The 16,232-nt window shown below is 58.1% G+C and overlaps 1 protein-coding gene across 5 annotated transcripts in view; it reads left to right on the forward strand.

Moving 5' to 3' along the window:
- Positions 1 to 14,829, forward strand: part of LOC100550253 (ankyrin repeat and fibronectin type-III domain-containing protein 1-like) — a 135,790-nt gene extending 120,961 nt beyond the window's left edge. For all 5 annotated transcript variants that reach the window (XM_019620578.2, XM_010719872.2, XM_031555760.1 and 2 more), the window contains 18 exons: positions 3,544 to 3,745; positions 3,961 to 4,168; positions 4,577 to 4,771; positions 4,930 to 5,043; positions 5,837 to 5,934; positions 6,433 to 6,523; positions 8,026 to 8,133; positions 8,328 to 8,427; positions 8,892 to 9,024; positions 9,539 to 9,658; positions 9,980 to 10,195; positions 10,348 to 10,514; positions 10,809 to 10,959; positions 11,045 to 11,213; positions 11,436 to 11,602; positions 11,901 to 12,111; positions 12,190 to 12,797; positions 13,628 to 14,829. In XM_019620578.2, coding sequence (XP_019476123.1) covers positions 3,544 to 3,745; positions 3,961 to 4,168; positions 4,577 to 4,771; positions 4,930 to 5,043; positions 5,837 to 5,934; positions 6,433 to 6,523; positions 8,026 to 8,133; positions 8,328 to 8,427; positions 8,892 to 9,024; positions 9,539 to 9,658; positions 9,980 to 10,195; positions 10,348 to 10,514; positions 10,809 to 10,959; positions 11,045 to 11,213; positions 11,436 to 11,602; positions 11,901 to 12,111; positions 12,190 to 12,797; positions 13,628 to 13,915 — 3,346 coding nt within the window. In that variant the 3' untranslated portion in view covers positions 13,916 to 14,829. The remainder of the gene's footprint in view (positions 1 to 3,543; positions 3,746 to 3,960; positions 4,169 to 4,576; positions 4,772 to 4,929; positions 5,044 to 5,836; positions 5,935 to 6,432; positions 6,524 to 8,025; positions 8,134 to 8,327; positions 8,428 to 8,891; positions 9,025 to 9,538; positions 9,659 to 9,979; positions 10,196 to 10,347; positions 10,515 to 10,808; positions 10,960 to 11,044; positions 11,214 to 11,435; positions 11,603 to 11,900; positions 12,112 to 12,189; positions 12,798 to 13,627) is intronic.
- Positions 14,830 to 16,232: the final 1,403 nt, after the last annotated feature.

Genomic DNA, 16,232 nt, shown 5'->3' on the forward strand with positions numbered 1-16,232 from the left:
CGGCCGCTGGAATGCGTCCCCCCCGTCCCCCTGTCCGGCCGCATCCAGCCAGGCTGGTGCCGCGCTTCGGGTTTCAGCGCGGCCGCTAAGCCCGGCCATATTTAGCGTGAGCTGCTCGGCCCGTCGGGGAGGGGAAGCCGCAGAGCAACTAATAAAAAAAGCCAAACAAAAACAATGTAATTAAAGAGACTCAGCACTGTGTGTTCCCATAGCAAGAACATTTACCCAAGACTTCCTCGCTCAGATACTTCATGTCAAGCAGCAATTAAGGGCTGCACTGCAGAAGCACAGAGCGTTTGCCCTCAATGGGGAGTGCAAACCTGCTCGAAGGCAGGATGGGGCCGAGTTGCCCCCCGCAGCCCCTCAGGGCAATCTGCAGCACCCACACCTCGGGACCTTGGATGTGCCAAAGCAGAAATGCAGCATTTCCAGGCACGGGTTCCTGGGCGAGAAGGGAGCAGACCCTGCCCTGTGAGAGGGGCCATGCGTGGGCACACAGAGCAGCAGCACCCACTGCCCTCACGGCTGCAGTGGAAGGCTCTCATGGGTGAGCGAGGAGCTGGAAGTCGAATTGCAGTTATCCATTATTGGGAGTTAAGCCACAAGCTCCTTCTGGGCTCATTTAAAAACCCTGATCAGAATGCTTAATTAAATAAATAAATAAACAATGCAGGAGAAAAAAAAAATTAAAACCCCTAAAGAAACGTCGGCAGCGCGATTGTGTTGCAACAGAATTTGCTTGAGTGTCTCAGCTCCCTTCCTGCCCCAAATTTACTGCTCGGCTGGCGGGAGCGGTGTGTTTTATGGGAGGCCTCCTGTGGCTGCCAGCAAGTCATCTACTTGGTTGGCTCCAGACCCTTCTCAGAGTCCCGGCGTTTTTGCTGACCTGCAGGCTCCATCTCTCCCAGCCTCAGAGCGCGTGCCATGGGAGGTCCCTGCATCCTCACTGCGCACTGTGCTCTGCCTGACGGAACACGGGAGCTCCCAGGGCGCGTCCTTGTGCCTGGCTCTATGGCTGTGCAGGAACACCCTGCTCCTCCCGGCGCTGGGCTGACAGCGTTGGGCTTCTGGAGCCCAAGCAAAAATGTCCTGGTGGGAGTGGGATCTGTATAAGTTGGTTGTTATTGCTAAACAAAAGAGGCATGCTCGTTTCGGCTCCATTCAAAACAAAACCCGGTGCGTTTGCCAAGTGGGAAAAAGAGAAAATCTGTAGGAAACAAACAAGCAAAGCCCTATTGCTTCTTTGCTGCCTTTCCCTGGACCCAGGTTTCAATAAGCAAGTGCATTTTCTAGGCATGCAGATGTTTCCATAGTACACAGCAGTGGTTGGCCCAGCAGTGCAGGCAGAGGCAGCCCAGCCATTGGGGGTTCTCCATCCTTGCAGGCCTGGTCACCACCCCACGTCTGCGCAATACTTAAATACCTTTGGGGTGCGTGCACGTGGGAAAAAGGGCTCTGATGTGGTGAGCAAGCTCTATTCTTCCATGGGGTTGGGCAGCAGTGGCAGTGCTTGCGACTCGCCTGCCAGCAGCAGAGCAGCACGTTGGCTCAAGGCTGGAGCCCAGCGGCGCTCCAGGTGCCTGGTTGTGAAACCCTCCACGTGCAGGTGGCTGGGGCATGCCGTTCCCAGCAGCGGTGCCACCAAGCAGAGATGCCAAGCGCAGAGCTGTGTCCTAGGTTTGAGGCTGCCTGTGGGTGGGTTATGAAATCCCACTGTTTTGGAAAGGTGCTCATGCTCCAGTTTTGATCCGTTCTGTTTCTCCAGTCCTGAAAAATAGCTTGTGCTCAGGCAATGATAGTGGAAAATGCAAGTGCTCTCTGAGCCCTTTGGCAGTGGTCTGCACGCCTGCCCTTGGGCAGTACTCTGGCTGATACTTTGGTGCCAGCTCCCAGTTTGGATGCTGGCTGATCCTTCGGTTCCACTCTCCCAGTTCAGGGTGAGGTTGGCCACGTAGGGTTGGCTATTCCCTGACAGCTGCTCATCAGTCTTCTCCCCAGCTTTGCTTGCTCCTTTGCTGGGTAACCTTGAGCTGGGTTTGACGGTGGTTCAGGAAAGCAGCCATGGCTGCATGCCAGTGCAGACATCCCAACAGTTCCCTCTGCACCAAAACCTTCCCCATGCCACGCAGCCACAAGAAGCCATGCAGGACCCCAGCCCCTGTCTCTTTGCCACCCCAAGCCACAGCATCCCTTCAAAGAGTTAACACCTCCCCACCTCTGTCTTTTGAGCTCCTTCTTCTCAGGATGGAGCAGCCCCTTCCAACATGGACTGGTTCTCTGCTGGAGCCTGGGCAGCCCACACCCTTCAACAAACTGTGCTTAAAATTGTCTAATTACAGGAATTATTAACACTACTTACTGGGCTGAGATCTGCAGCACTCCAAACACAAAAACCCAGACTATGCAGAAACTACAGCACTGTAAACCACCCAGTGGAAGAGAGTGATAAAATGAAGCCATACTGAGCACATCCATCCTCACACGCTTTGAAAACCATTGTCACTGCACCTGTGACCTGCTGACCCTGGGGCAACCCTCAGCTGAGCAGCAAGACCTGATTGCAGCGGGGATAAATGCAGCTGAGCTGCAGCAAGGACTCGTTGCTGCGACCCTGACCTGGTCTGCATGCCCACAGCACGCAGCCTGGCTGCTGGGCACGCTGCTGCGGCCGGTTGTAACTCGTGGGCGTTGTTTGCAGCTATCAGTTGCTCCACCGCAGAGTTTAGCTCTAGATAAATCAAGGCCCTTTCACTGAGTCCTGATGACTCACAGCCACAGGGCACGGAACCCTTTTATCTGCGCCGCCGCCAGTTTAATATAGACAGAAGTTCACTCCGGAGCTCAGAATCATTTCCGTCTCTTTATTTCTCATTAAAAGCAAATCAGATGAAGGAAAACAGTGAGAAATTTCCCTGTATCTCCTCTGTTTCTAGTGTCTCTGAGATAATTGCCTCCAAACTGTGCATTCTGCCTGCGCTGGCTCGTTTGCCTTCTGTTTTAGTTGGCAGAGGAATGTGCTTTTGCTCTCAAGTGCCATTCACTTTAAGCCGTGGTTCTGTGGGCACGGCTGCCTGCTCCATCCATGGAGACCTCTCAATCCGTGGGCTGAAGCCGATGAGATGAGAGGTGGGCTGGAGCCAGCCTCCTCATCACACCGCTTTTAGATGCCACGGTCATAAAAGGTGAAACGAGAGGACTTTGGCAGCCTACTGAGGAAATAGGATGGCAGAGGGCATGTAGCAATGTCAGTGCTGATATCCTGCCTTCTCGGCGATGGCTTTGTAAACACCATCGCCTCAAGTGCAGCTCTGCGGTACCACTGTGCCACGACCTGCCAGACTGCTGCGGGGTTTTGTTGTGCTTGTTCCTTGCTTGGTGCTTAAAATCAGAGTGAGGTTAGGTTCAGAAGCAGAGGAATGGCTGTTGAGCTCTGGAGACAGGTTGGGGCTCTGGCTCCCCTGGGTCATGTCTGGTGCAGGTCTTGGTGCCTGCTGCCATGTCCTGCTGGCTGGGTGCTCACTGCCTTCTGTCCCCCGGCCCCAGGTCATCGTCCCCTAAAATGACGCAGCAGATGCGGGACCTGCAGCTGGCACAGGCCAGGAAGCCGCCGGGCCCATCCTCACCAAACGCGGCCAAAAGGCTGTACCGAAACCTCTCGGGGAAGTTCCGTGTCAACTACACATCCTTCGATGAGGGCAGCCTGGCGGGACGGGGCGAGAAGGAGAAGCCCCGCAAGTCCTACCTGGTAAGAGTCACTGTCCCTCGGAGGAGGAGAGAAGGGGATGGGAGCACAACGAGGGCCGTGAAACCCATGGGTGCATGGAGTGGAGCTGTCAAGGAGTGGTACGATCACTCAGCATTGTCAGCTGTGTCTCCGAAGGCCTCCTGTTGGGATTGGGAGCGTAGGGGTGCAGGAGGCTGCTCCGTGCCCAGCCAAACCACGCATCTTCCTCCACCCAGTTTCAGAGCAATGCTGCTCTCTTTGAGGCCGTGGAGCTTCAGGACCTGGACAGGGTGCAGGAGCTGCTGAAGCAGTACAGCCCTGAGGAGCTGGATCTCAACACCCCCAACAGCGAGGGGCTGCTGCCCCTGGACATCGCCATCATGACCAACAACACACCCATCGCCAGGGCTCTGCTGCAGGCGGGAGCGAAGGAGAGCCCGCACTGTGAGTTGGCCGGGGACACGCAGAGGCAGTGGGGACAGTGTGAGGCTTTGGGTGGCCTGGTGGACTTCCTCCCATTCCTGGGGGTTGTGTGTGTGGCGGGTGGGAGCAGACTGTGCTGCACCCCAGCGCTCCAGCTTAGGCAGCAGAGCCCATTTTTCATGCTGCTCATGCCATGGAGCAGTTGGGGATGGTGCTGGCCCCACATTTCAGAGCAGGGAACCAAGTGGTAATGGTGCTGTGGGGGCAAGGTGCCCAAGTGCATGCCGGGGAGTGTCCTGGGGAGCAGCAGCACCCAGGAGCAAGATGCTGCCTCAGGGCAGGGCTTTGGTGCCAGCACGGAGGTGCTGCTCCTCATCACCCTCCCCTCACCTCCTTCCCATCCCTCCTGCCCTCCCCTCGGCCATGCAGTCGTCAGCCTGGAGAGCCGCTCGCTGCACCTCTCCACGCTGGTGCGGGAAGCGGAGCAGCGCGTCAATGAGCTGACGGCTCAGGTGGTGAACGAGGCTCCCAACGCCGACTGCTCGGAGAAGGAGAAGCAGCTGAAGTCCTGGGAGTGGCGGTTCCGGCTGTACAAGCGCATGAAGGCAGGGTTTGAGCACGCCCGTGAGTCCTGCTGAGGGCTGAGGAGGGAGTGGGGCCGTATGGGGGCCGGAGAGGAGGTGTGGGGCTGCACCGCTTGCTATGCAGGTGCTCCTGGGTGGATGGTGGGGCTTGAAGTGGCCGCTCTCACTGTAGTGATCCCCTGCATTCTCTTTCCCCAGGAGTGCCAGACCCTCCTGCTAACGTCCACCTTTCGGTGGCCAGCAGCTCCTCAGTGCAGGTGACCTTCTGTGAGCCCCTCAGTGTCAACTCGGCCGTCGTCACCAAGTACAAGGGTAAGGACCTGGTCCCCGTGTCATTGCTGAGCACGGGTGTGTGAATGGGATGTGATGGGGGCTCACTCTGCGCACACCATGCTGCCTTGCAGGGGGCTGCTGAGCCCCCACTGAGCTGTGGCGCAGCCCTGGCACCATGTGGCATGGCATGGCGTGTCCTCCAGCCAAACAGCCCAAGCCGAATTAAACCACCCACCTGAACCAAAGCAAACTTCAAGGTGCTGCTTGTTTTTTTACCCTCTTGTCCTGCAGGCACATGGCTTTGCCATGCTTGTGCTCCTCTGAGCCATAAAACCACAGTATCACAGCACAGTTGGGTTGGAAGGAGCCTTGCAGCCACCCAGCCCCACCCCTGCCATGGACTGGCTGCCTCCTCCCCAGCTCAGGCTGCCCAGGGCACACCTGTGGCCACTGGCACTTCCGGGGATGGGGCACCCACAGCTCTGGGCAGCAGTGCCAATGTCTCACTGCCCTCTGGGTAAAGAATTTCCTCCTCACATGCAAACTACATCTCCCCTCTTTTAGTTTATAACTGTTCCCCCTTGTCCTATCAATATCAGACTGGGTCCTGCCAGAGCAGTGCCCAGGTGGGGTTAGCATCTGCTCCTGTGCCCCTCACCCATTTAAACAGATACTTTGGCTTCTGGGAAAATCCCTTCCATCAGTACCACCAGCTTGCAGCTCACCACTCACTCATCCTGGCTGTGTCCCCTGGCTTTGGCTGATCACCTCCCTGTCCCCTCCTCACCTCTGGTGCTCCATGGATGCAGCACCTCAGGGTCTCTCATTGCAGTGGAGTGGAGCTGCTCCCCCTCCTTCTCACCGCTGGTTGGGGAGGCCGTGGTGGACAAGCTGAAGAGCCTGCACTACACTATCCGTGGGCTGACCTCGGTGAGCTGGGGGCTGGGCTGTGGGGGAAGCAGAGTGCAGACAACCTTGGGGCCAGGCTGCACTCTGTGTGCAGGGCAGGTGGGCAGGGGGATGGTGGCAGAGTGGGGTTTGGGGTTTGGGGTGGGGATGGGAGAAGTGGAGATGAGGGGGAGCATAGGAAGGGAGTTTAGCACGCCCTGCTCTGGGGTAGGGAGGCACTGGTGGGTTCAAAGAGTGGGATGAAGCCTTCTATGAGGCATGGGGTACTGGGAAAGCCAGCAGTGCCACAGTCTGGGAGCTGCTGTCCTGTTCCACTGAAGGACAGCACAGGCCAGAGCCCTTGGGCAGGGAGCATGCCCCAGCCCATCCATCACATGTGTGGTGATGCTGGGGGTGGTTGGACTGGGTATTTGGCTGTCAGGTCCAGTTTTGTGCTCCTTGCCATGTTCTGAGGTTCCTCCCCATCTACCTGCCCCATATGCTGCGTACCACCATCCTGAGCACTATTTCCTTCCGCAGGGCACAGCTTACTATGTCCAGGTGTCTGCCTACAACATGAAGGGCTGGGGACCCCCACAAACCTCGGTGCCCCCATTTGCCATCCCTTCCAGTAAGTACAGCACTCGGCTGTGGGATGGGTCAGGAGGTGCAGCTTCGGGCATGAGGTGTTAGGTCTCGAGCAGGGGTGGATTCAGAGCTGGATTCAATGTCTGGAGTTTGCTGATTGCCCTGGAGTGAGCAGAGTGGCTGTGGGGCTCAGCCATAGAGCCATCAGCGCTGCCCTTTGGGGAGTGCTGCCTCCAGCCTGTGGCATCTCTTATACATCTGCACACACATCGATGCGTAAATGGGTTGCCCAGCTCTTGCTGCATGCTGGCTGTGCCCTGCCCTGGCAGCAGGTATCCTTGATGTTTGCTCCCTTGCAGTCCCTTTGCTGTCCAGCACAGGTCAGATCTGCATGGTGCAGATACAGTGTGCAGCTGAAATGAATCAGACATAACTGATTTTTCTTGCTTTTATCTCCATTAATATTTCTCCTCTCACCAAGGATCCTTCCCCAGCCCAGCAGAATATAGTCAGGCACCTCCCTGGATGTTTTTAAAGCTCCTAAAAATAGTGGCCAACCTCAACTGAAGTTAACAGAGCTGAACTTTCCATGGAAAACAGCAGCAGGCAGGATAGGGGGTGTGCAAAGCAATTAGTGTACAAGTGCCATTGCCCCGTCCTGGTCCCATGGAGTTCAGCCGTGTTACCTGGGAACCCCATGCACAGCTGCAGTTCCAGAGAAGACTTGGAGAAAGGCACTGGAAAGAGTTTGATTTTTTAAGCCCTATGAAGAGTGGCAGCAACAGACAGGACCTTGTCCCTGACCTCTGCCATCCCCCCTCTGCAGGACAGCTGGTGGCCCTGGGGTGCTGCTGGTTTAGCTCCCTCTGCCCCATTTGTGGCAGCACTGCCCCCAGGGTGGCTCTTGGTCCCCAGATGTGCTGCATGTCCTGGTCCTGCTGCCTGGGGGAGGACAGTGGATCCTCAACATCATGGCATGGTTTGGGCTGGGGGGGACCTTACCCATCTGGTTCCAACCCTGTGGGCTCCCACAGAGCAGATTGATCAGGGCTCATTGGCACCTCCAGGGATGGGCACCCATAGCTCTGGGCAGCAATGCCAGCACCTCAGCACCCTCTGAAAGAAGAATTTCCTCCTTACGTCTCACCTAAATCTCCCATCTCTTAGTTTAAAGCCATTCCCCCTTGTCCTGTCACCACACCCCTGATAAAAGAGTCCCTCCAAGCTTTCCTGTAACCTCCTTTAGGCACTGGAAGGCCACTGTAAAGTCTTCCCAGAGCCTCCCCTCCCCCAGGCTGAACCCCCATCCCTCACCTGTGCCCATAGCAGAGGTGCTGCATCCTCTGACATCCCCACATCCTCCTCCATCCCCTCTCCAACAGCCCCACATCCCTGTGCTGGGGCCAGAGCTGGATGCAGTACTGCAGGTGGGGGCTCAGAGAATATAGCAGAGGGGACTGCCTGCCCTGTTGGGGTACCGGGGATGGGGCAGCCCCACAGTGAGGGCTGGGCTGCATGGTGGTAACGCTGACCCTGTCCCTGCAGACTGGCGGGAGTATGATGGCCGGGCTCCACGACGGAGAGGCCAGGCTGAAGCTCTGGACCATTTGCTGGGCCAGGTGAAGACCGTCCACCAGCACTGCATTTGCCACGGTGAGCCTGCAGCACGGCGTGGCCCCTCACAGTGTCAATCACTATGGCACAAAGGGTTGGGATGGCACACAGGAATGGGGTGGGTGCAGCAGAGAGGCAGTTCAGGCAGGAGAGGCACAAGAAGAGCCCACAAATCCTTCGCCTGGGCTTCCAGAGCTGCTCTTGCTCTCATGCCTCTGCTTCCTGCCTCGCAGAGCCCTGCAAGAACCAGCCCCAGAGCAGGAAGCACTCGGTCTCCAGGAGCCTCAAGCACCTCTTCCACCCTGGCAGCAAGTTCCTCAAGACACTGAAGCGGTGAGAGACTCATGTGCAGGGACGTCACAGCCCTTCACCCCACGGGGACGTGGGACTGCCCAGCCAGGGCTCCGGGTGGGTCCCATGCCATCATGGGGACCAATCCCATCTCTTGGAAATCAAACATTTCCACTTGGACTGGCTCTATCCAAATCTCTATAACATCTCCATGCATTGCCCAACACCTCACCGTCCTCCAGACCCTGCCGCCCTCCCACCTTCGTGCATCAAGCCTGTCCACACCTCCCTTGCTCGTGCCAGACATGGTGTTAGCCAGGCTGACCTTGCTGCCCATGCAGGTTCCTGGTCCTGCTGCCACTCTCCCATGAGTGCCTCTTCTGCTGCACTGCCATGGGCTGCTGGAGAAGAGCTCAGACCCTTGGACACCTCCTCTGCCCTCCGGGGAGACCCTTTGGGAAGCAGTGCCATTGGTGACCCCACAGCCTGTCTGTCCTCCCATGCAGGGGCCTCTACCTAACAGCCATCTTCTACAAGGACGACAACATCCTGGTGACCCACGAAGACCAGATACCGGTGGTGGAGATCGATGACACCTACTCCTGCCTGCTCATGCAGGACTTTCTGTGGTTCACCAAGGTAAGTGGCCCCATGGTCCCGTGCTCTGCATGGTGGTGTAGCAGCTGTGCTTGCAGCCTGTGTCTTCTCCCTCAACTGCCACCAGCCCAGGCACTGATTGGATGGTGGCAGCCTCCACACTGGATGCTGTGTTCTCCAGGGGTGTCTTGAACTGCAGGGTGCCTTCCTGGAAGCTTCTTCCTTGGTTCTGCCTCTCCCACACAGAGCAGGATGCTGCTACCTGAGCCTCAGCTCTCACTAAAAAGGCGGGTGGGCTGCTCAAGCCCAAAATCTCTTGCTGGAAGGTCCTAATTCTACCAAGAGAGAAAGAGGGAGCACACCCTCTTGGCAGAAACCTCTTTAGGAGGTGTGCCTTCGGTGTAAGAAAATGCACCCCTGCTGCTGAAAGTGATCTATGCGTATGCACCTTCCCATCCCAGCACGCATGGCGAGGAAGTGGCTTTCCTCAAAGCACCTTTGTGGGAAGTGGCTCGGCTGGGTTGGCTGGCAGTGATGGTCACTGCCTGTGCTGCAGGTGTCGTGCATGTGGGACGAGATCCTGTGGCTGCGGCAGTGCGTCACCGTCTCCCAGTCGTCCTGCTCCTGCATCCTACAGACACGCTTCAAGATGCTGCTGGCCATCTCGCAAATGCAGGTGAGGGTGGGGGGGTGGGAGCGAGCGCAGCACTCTGTCTCTGCTGCCTCGCAGGGTGCTTTTTGGGGGTGCTGGGAGCTGGCTCCTTTGGAGCAGCATGTGAGAAAGTCCCCAGTGCAACCAGGTTGCAGCTGGGTCAGCAGGTGCAGGTGACGCCATCACCTTGTCATCACCAACGGGTCCCCTCAGGGGGACAGTGGTGTGCTAGTGCTAGCTCCATGGCACAGGGAGGGACCGAGGACTGTTCTGGGACTGGTTTCCAGCAGCAGAGCACTGTCCCCTAACCTGTTGCTTTCTCCTGTCCTTCACTGCTGTGTGCAGGGGCTGCTGGGCATCCAGGACTTGGGGCAAGTCTTCTTTGAGCCCATCAAAGACAAGCAGGGTAACATCCTCATCCTCACCCTGAAGGAGGTGAAGACCAACCAGACCTTTGAGAGCGTGCGCTGGGTGCCCATCTGCAAGCTGCAGACGAGCCGCAAGTCCGTGTCCTCCCCGGAGGAGCCCACTGCCCTGGACACACTGCTCATCTCCGTGCAGGTGCTGCTCCACAACAAGATAGCAGGCTGGGGGCATAGCCGCTGGTCCTGACCGACGCACCGAGGCTGTCCTGGCCTGTCCAACGGGACACAAGGGCTGGAGAGCACCCTGCCACAAAGGCTGGCTCCCTCCAGCGGTGCCTGTCTCCCCAGGACAAGCTGGCTTACCACCAGCGGAGCAGCCATGCCCTTCCTCCGGGCCTCTACTTGGGCTACCTGAAGCTCTGCAGTGCTGTGGACCAGATCCGGGTGCTCGTGCCAGAGCAGCTCCCCAACATCCTGTGCCATGTGAAGATCCGCTCCAACCCCAACATCTCCAGGTGGGGCTTTGGGGGCAGCCAGGCCTCACTGCCTCATCCAGCCCTAGAGCATCCTTGGCTTCTGCCTCCTGCTCATGGGCTCCAGGAAGCAGCAGCATCACCTCTCAGCTCCATCCCTGCCATGTGTGGGCATGGAGCAAACCAAGGTCTCCTGCTGCCATTGCAGCGCCCATGTCCCTTGGAGCAGAGTGCCATGCAGGGTGGAGCAGCTGAGCAGCACGGCTCTCATTGGGATTGCTTGTTTGAGCCACCTGAGTTGCTCCATCCAGCATGTGTCTGCCTGCTGTCTTTCAGGGAGGAGTGGGAATGGCTGCAGAAGATGGCCAGCATGGAGGAACCCGTTTCTGTGGAATCCGAGAATGAGACATCACCAAACCACTTGTTTCAGGAGCTCCAGGTGGCCATCAGGGAGCTGATGGCCCTGGTCAACATCCCATTGCAAGAGGTACGTGTGGGAGCTGAGGTCCAGGGACATGGGAGGTGACATTTGCAGCCATTACTTGCGGTGTCTTTTGGACGGACTCTTGCAGGCGAAAGATTTCCGTCTGTACAGCCAAGAGGTGCTAGACTTTGGGGGTCAGGTCTCCTTCCTGCTGCTGCTGCCTCCCTCAGACGACGTCTGCACGGCACCAGGCCAGAACAACCCCTACACTCCACAGTCTGGCTTCCTCACACTGCCACTGCAGATATTTGAGCTGGGTGAGAAGAGGGGTGACCCGCACTGCCCACACCTGTCCATGGTGCTCTCCTCTTGAGATGGGCTGTCTGTGTTCCCCCAGACAGAGGGAGGGGATGCTGGGGGCTCCTCGCTGCTCCAGGCCTGCTAGAGGAGAGCATTGCCTCCCTTCTGCATTGAGCAGGAGGGAAGGAACTCATAGAGATGTGATATTTTTCATTCCCTTCCTCTCGTTCATCCCTCAGTGCACTTCTTCACATACGACCGGGAGTTCATCACGCAGTACTGCCAGGTGTCCGCCCTCCTGGAGCTGGAGTCCCTCCTCTCTCAGCAGAGCCTCAGGGAAGCCTTCTCCGACAGCGAGCTTTCCACCGCCAAGCAGCGGCACCAGCAGGTTCAGGAGTACATCCAGGTACCAGGGCAGTGAGCCGGGCTGGGTGTGGGATGTGGCTGGGACGGGGATGTGCTGGGAGGGCTGCAGGATCGTCCCTAGGGGACTGGGTGCTGCTTTGCCCCAGGACACTGCAGCGTCAGGACTTGGTCTGCTGAGTTCTTCCTACGGTAGTTATGTTAAAGTCCTGGTTAGAGAGCTGGATGCTTCCTCTGGGCCTCTCAGGAAAAGTGTGTGGGGATAGGCGGGGGTTCAGCTCAGTTTTTCTGTGGTGGTGGTTTGTTCCATGAAAGGGATCCTTTCTTTCCCGCTCTGGCAGCAAATGGAGGAGATCTGGCGTGAGATGCGCTGGATGATGGATGCCCTGCAGCATGCCCGCTACAAGCAGCCCTCCTGCGGCCTGTCCCTCAACGGCTTCCTCAGCACCTCCAGCGGAGCCATGAAGGAGAAAACCCACTCCTCCTCATCCCACCTCGACTTCCTTCCCTCCCCAGCACCCTCACCAGACAGCAGCCGTAAGCTCAGCTCCGGTAAGGACCCGGCACCGCACGGCTCCAGCACGCTGCAGACACCCAGCGGCCAACAGCCCCTCTGTGCTTCCCCCGCAGACCTGCACGGGCTCTCGGATGAGGAGGGCTCCTCCGAGGTGTTCCTGGCCACTGACAGCGACTACGACTCCAGCAGGGCGCAGAGCCCCAAGGAGCTCGACCTGGTGTCCTTGGGGCCCGAGTGCTGTGGGCGGCGGGCGGCACGCAGCCTGCGGGACAGTGCCCCTGATGTCCTGCAGAGCCACGAGCTGCAGCCCGCACCACTGGCCCCGCCGGAGCCCCGGCCGCCCCCAGAGCTCTACGACAGCGACTTCGTGCTGCCCAGCCGGCAGATCGAGCTGCTGCGCGTCACGGAGAAGCGGCAGGCCTACTGCGTGCGGACCAACAGCCTGGACTTCCCCAAGCCGCTCTGCCCGGTGGCCAGGAAGTCATGTCCCGGTTCCGTCGACAGCTCCCCGACGGAGAGCAGGACCGGCGGGCACGGCGCTCAGGGCAGGCCAGGGACTGGCTCCACGCACAGCCCCGAGCACGGCCGCACGCGCTCGGCCGAGTGGACTCCGAGCTTCCAGGAACCTCCAGAGCAACCCGCTGGGAAGAAGCCGGGCTCTGTCACCTTGCGGGTCTGCCCTCAGTACGAAACCGGACTCTCCAAAGAGACCAGTGTCAAGGTACCGGCGCCCGCTGAGGGCAGCGGTGTGGCTGTGCCGTGCCCAGGCAGGATGGGGGAGGATGGCGCCGTGGGCATGTGTGGCCCTTGCCTGGCTCTGCCCTCTGCATCCTCTGCCGTGCAGGGGGTACTCTGCCTGCCGACCCGGCTGCTCCTGTCCACCCCTGCTGCAGGGTGGGGGTCCCCGCAGCCCTGGCAGCTCAGCCCACAGTGCTGAGAGCCTGGGCTGGGCTGTAAGGGATCTGAGGGGGAAGGTGGCTAGGTGGTGCCACGCAGGGCTCCACGGCCTCTGCTCCTCTCCTCCGTCCGTGTGCGTGTGCCCTTAGAGGTGCAGGAAGAGCTGTGTTCCAGTGCAGGGTTCTGCCCCGCTCAGTTCCCTGCAGGCAGAGGGGCGGATGGGAGCTCTGGTAGCCGGGTTCTCTTCACCCAGAGGGGATGGTAGAAACAGAGGGAAAGCTGACTCGCAGAATTTATTTTCCATTTAAAAAAGTCCCATAGATTTCTATGCAACTGAAGCGCAGCCCCGGGTTCCTGGCAGGCTGCCCACGTGGCATTTGAAGTTGCAGAACTCAGGACACGCCTGCTTGACAGCGTTTTAAGATGTTCTCCTCGAAGAACCGAGTTCAAAGGAGAGGCTCCTGGCTGGCATAAATCAGCAGAGCCCCTCGATGAGCGCTCGGAGCCACAGGGTTCATGCGGGCTGAAGGGCCGGGACCACCCGGCTGGGCACAGCTCCGCAGCCGTCAGGGATGTTCCGAGGGATCCGCCTCTCCCCGGCGGTCTGCCCCGTGCCCCCCTCACCGCCCATCTCCCACCTCTGTCTCTCTGCAGCTACACGTCACCAGCCAGACGTCGGCCAGCGAGGTGGTGAAGCTGGTGGTGCTGCAGATGAACGACGTCTCCCACGGCGCGCTGGGTGGCTTGGCCGCCTTCTGCTACGGCGAGGAACAGCTGGAGCACTTCGGACTGGTGTTTGCCTCCGAGGAGGGCGAGAGGTGGCTGCCCGATGAAGCGCGGCCGCTGGCCCTGCAGGCTGCCCGGCCCGAGGGACGCTTCTATGTCCGCATTAAGGAGACGTCGCCGCTGGTGCTGCAGTTCGGGCCGGCAACCACCGTATGAGCACAGCCCACGGCAGACGGCGCGTCTCCGATGCTTCCTTCTTCCACAGACACCCTCCCATCAGGCGGCCGCGGGGTGGAATGGGATCATACTGGGCTGTGTGTTTCTTGTTGGTGTTTCTTTCTTTTTTCCTTTCTTTTTTTTTTTTTTAACCTAAAGAGACATCGAGACTCGGTTGTTCTGACTGCAGAAGGGGAGGGTGGAGCGCGAAGACCTCAGAGCTTGGGAGGAATCTTTGCAGGAATGGAATTTTTGAAAGCAAACATTTTTAAGGGGAAGGCTGGGAGGGGGGTGGAAAAAGAGAGGACAAAATATTATGAGAAGAAGCAGCAATACTCTTTTTTTAATTATTTTTCCTCTTCTTTTTCTTCTTTTTTTTTTCTGGACATCCTTGTCCAGGGTTGGCAGAAGGAAGACCAGCAGGATGCTGCTGGTGGAGGCTGTGGTGTTGGTGCACAAGAACGGCACTGGGATGGGAGTTTATCTCCTACCCGTCCTCATCGCTCTGCACCCAGAGAACAGCTCTTGCACACCCTTCTCAGAACAAAATGCTTTTGCTTTTTTTTTTTCCTTGAAACAAACAAAAAAAACCTGTGCTAGAGACACTGGAGTTGTGTAGGAGGTGTGGACACTTTTATTGTTGTAGAGGCCGAAGGAAGGCATGCCGACAGCCCACACACGTGTATGGAGCTGTGCCCACACCACCACGCTGGGTTTGCTATGGGGCACGGCTGCAGCACGCCCAGCACCGCCGCGGGACTGCCTTTCCTCCTCGGTTGCCGTTCTGTCCTGGTGATTGTGAGTGGCCTCTTGTATGTCCTACAGCATGACACTTAGCACCTAGGTCTCTTGTTCCCAAGGTTATTTTTCTGATCTCCTGTGGTCCATAGTAAAGGTGACTGCTGCTGACCGTGTATCGCTCTCTCCTTGTGGCCTGATGGGCAGCGCCTCCTCCTTAACCCCGTATTACCCCCACATTACCCCCCCTCTCAGTGGCTGGGCTAATCCTTCCCAGCAAAGGTTTGTGTCACTCCATGTGCACAGTGTGCATGGGAGCAGCATTAGAGGAATTCTGTCCCAGATGGTGTTGGAAGCCCGGTGGCTGCAGGCCCAAGCCCTGCAGACATGTCATTGAATTCATGGCTACGGTCCTGCAGCCTCCACGGGGTGAGCACACAGAGCAGAGCATGGCCACATGCACCCCAGGGGACACCCCAGATATGGGCAGCACTGAGATGGCACAGCTGGTGCCCGGCTCCTGACAGCCCTGGGCTGAGCTCAGCATTAGTGCAGGGCTGTGCGCATCTTCTCACATTTTGCTCTTCCCAAATGTCTTGATGAGCACATCACTGTGTTTTCTTCCCAATGGATCCTGAAGCCCTTTGGTGCCCTCCTGCCCTTGCAGGGGCAAACACTGGGTTGGCCCTATGTGGGGCAGGTTCCACAGTAAAACTCAAAGTGCTCAGAGCTGTGGGTGCTGTAGGAGCCAGGACCAGTCTGGAGCCAGGCTCTGCATGTGGGATGTCGGTGTTACACCTTTTGGGGCTGTTACACACACAGCGGGGTCTTGTGGTTGGAACACAGTACCAGGGCATGGTGATTCCTGGCACTCAGAGCCACATGGGGCAGGTGGGGTGGATGTTCTGCCTTCAGTTGATCTAGAGAAGAGGTCCCCCTGCTTCGTCCTAATGGCACAGGTGACACCAACTCAGCAAGCCACTTTCCAGTGGGTTCCAGTTCCATATTTGTGCTTTCACGTGTGCCATGGAAGCAGGTCCCCAGAGCACCAGTCCTCAGCTCTGCTTCCTCTTACTACTGGAAAGTGCTGGAGCTGGGAGAAGCATCATTTTTTTGTTCATAGCAATCCCTTTTTTCTGGTATTTCAACAAAAGAAGGATGCTGAATTGCAGGAGGGACCCAGGAGCCTGTTGCATACCAGTGTCGTGAGGTGCAGATGTCCCTGTCCCAACAGTGCCCTTGTCCCCAGCATGCCCACCACGGGCTGCATGTGTCCCAGACCAAGTTCTGCACCCAGCAAGGCCAGCACTCACCTACGTGCCCCAAGCCCAGGATTGCTCCATGCACTGTGGCCATCGGCTGCCATCCCCTCTGGCATCATGCACATGTACACAGACCTCACCCAGCCCTGCATCCCACTGGGGGCCTTAAACATTTTAGACACCCTTAAGCATCTCCTCCAGGTGAGGGCAGATGTGAGCAATACTCCCCGGGGTGAGAAGGGCAGCACAGTGCTGGGGGGTCACCAGCAGCTCGCCGAGCACCAACCTGGACCCCAGAGAAGTGTTCTGCTGGCAGC

Source organism: Meleagris gallopavo, chromosome 16 (genome assembly GCF_000146605.3).
Source record: "Meleagris gallopavo isolate NT-WF06-2002-E0010 breed Aviagen turkey brand Nicholas breeding stock chromosome 16, Turkey_5.1, whole genome shotgun sequence".
Taxonomy (NCBI): domain Eukaryota; kingdom Metazoa; phylum Chordata; class Aves; order Galliformes; family Phasianidae; genus Meleagris; species Meleagris gallopavo.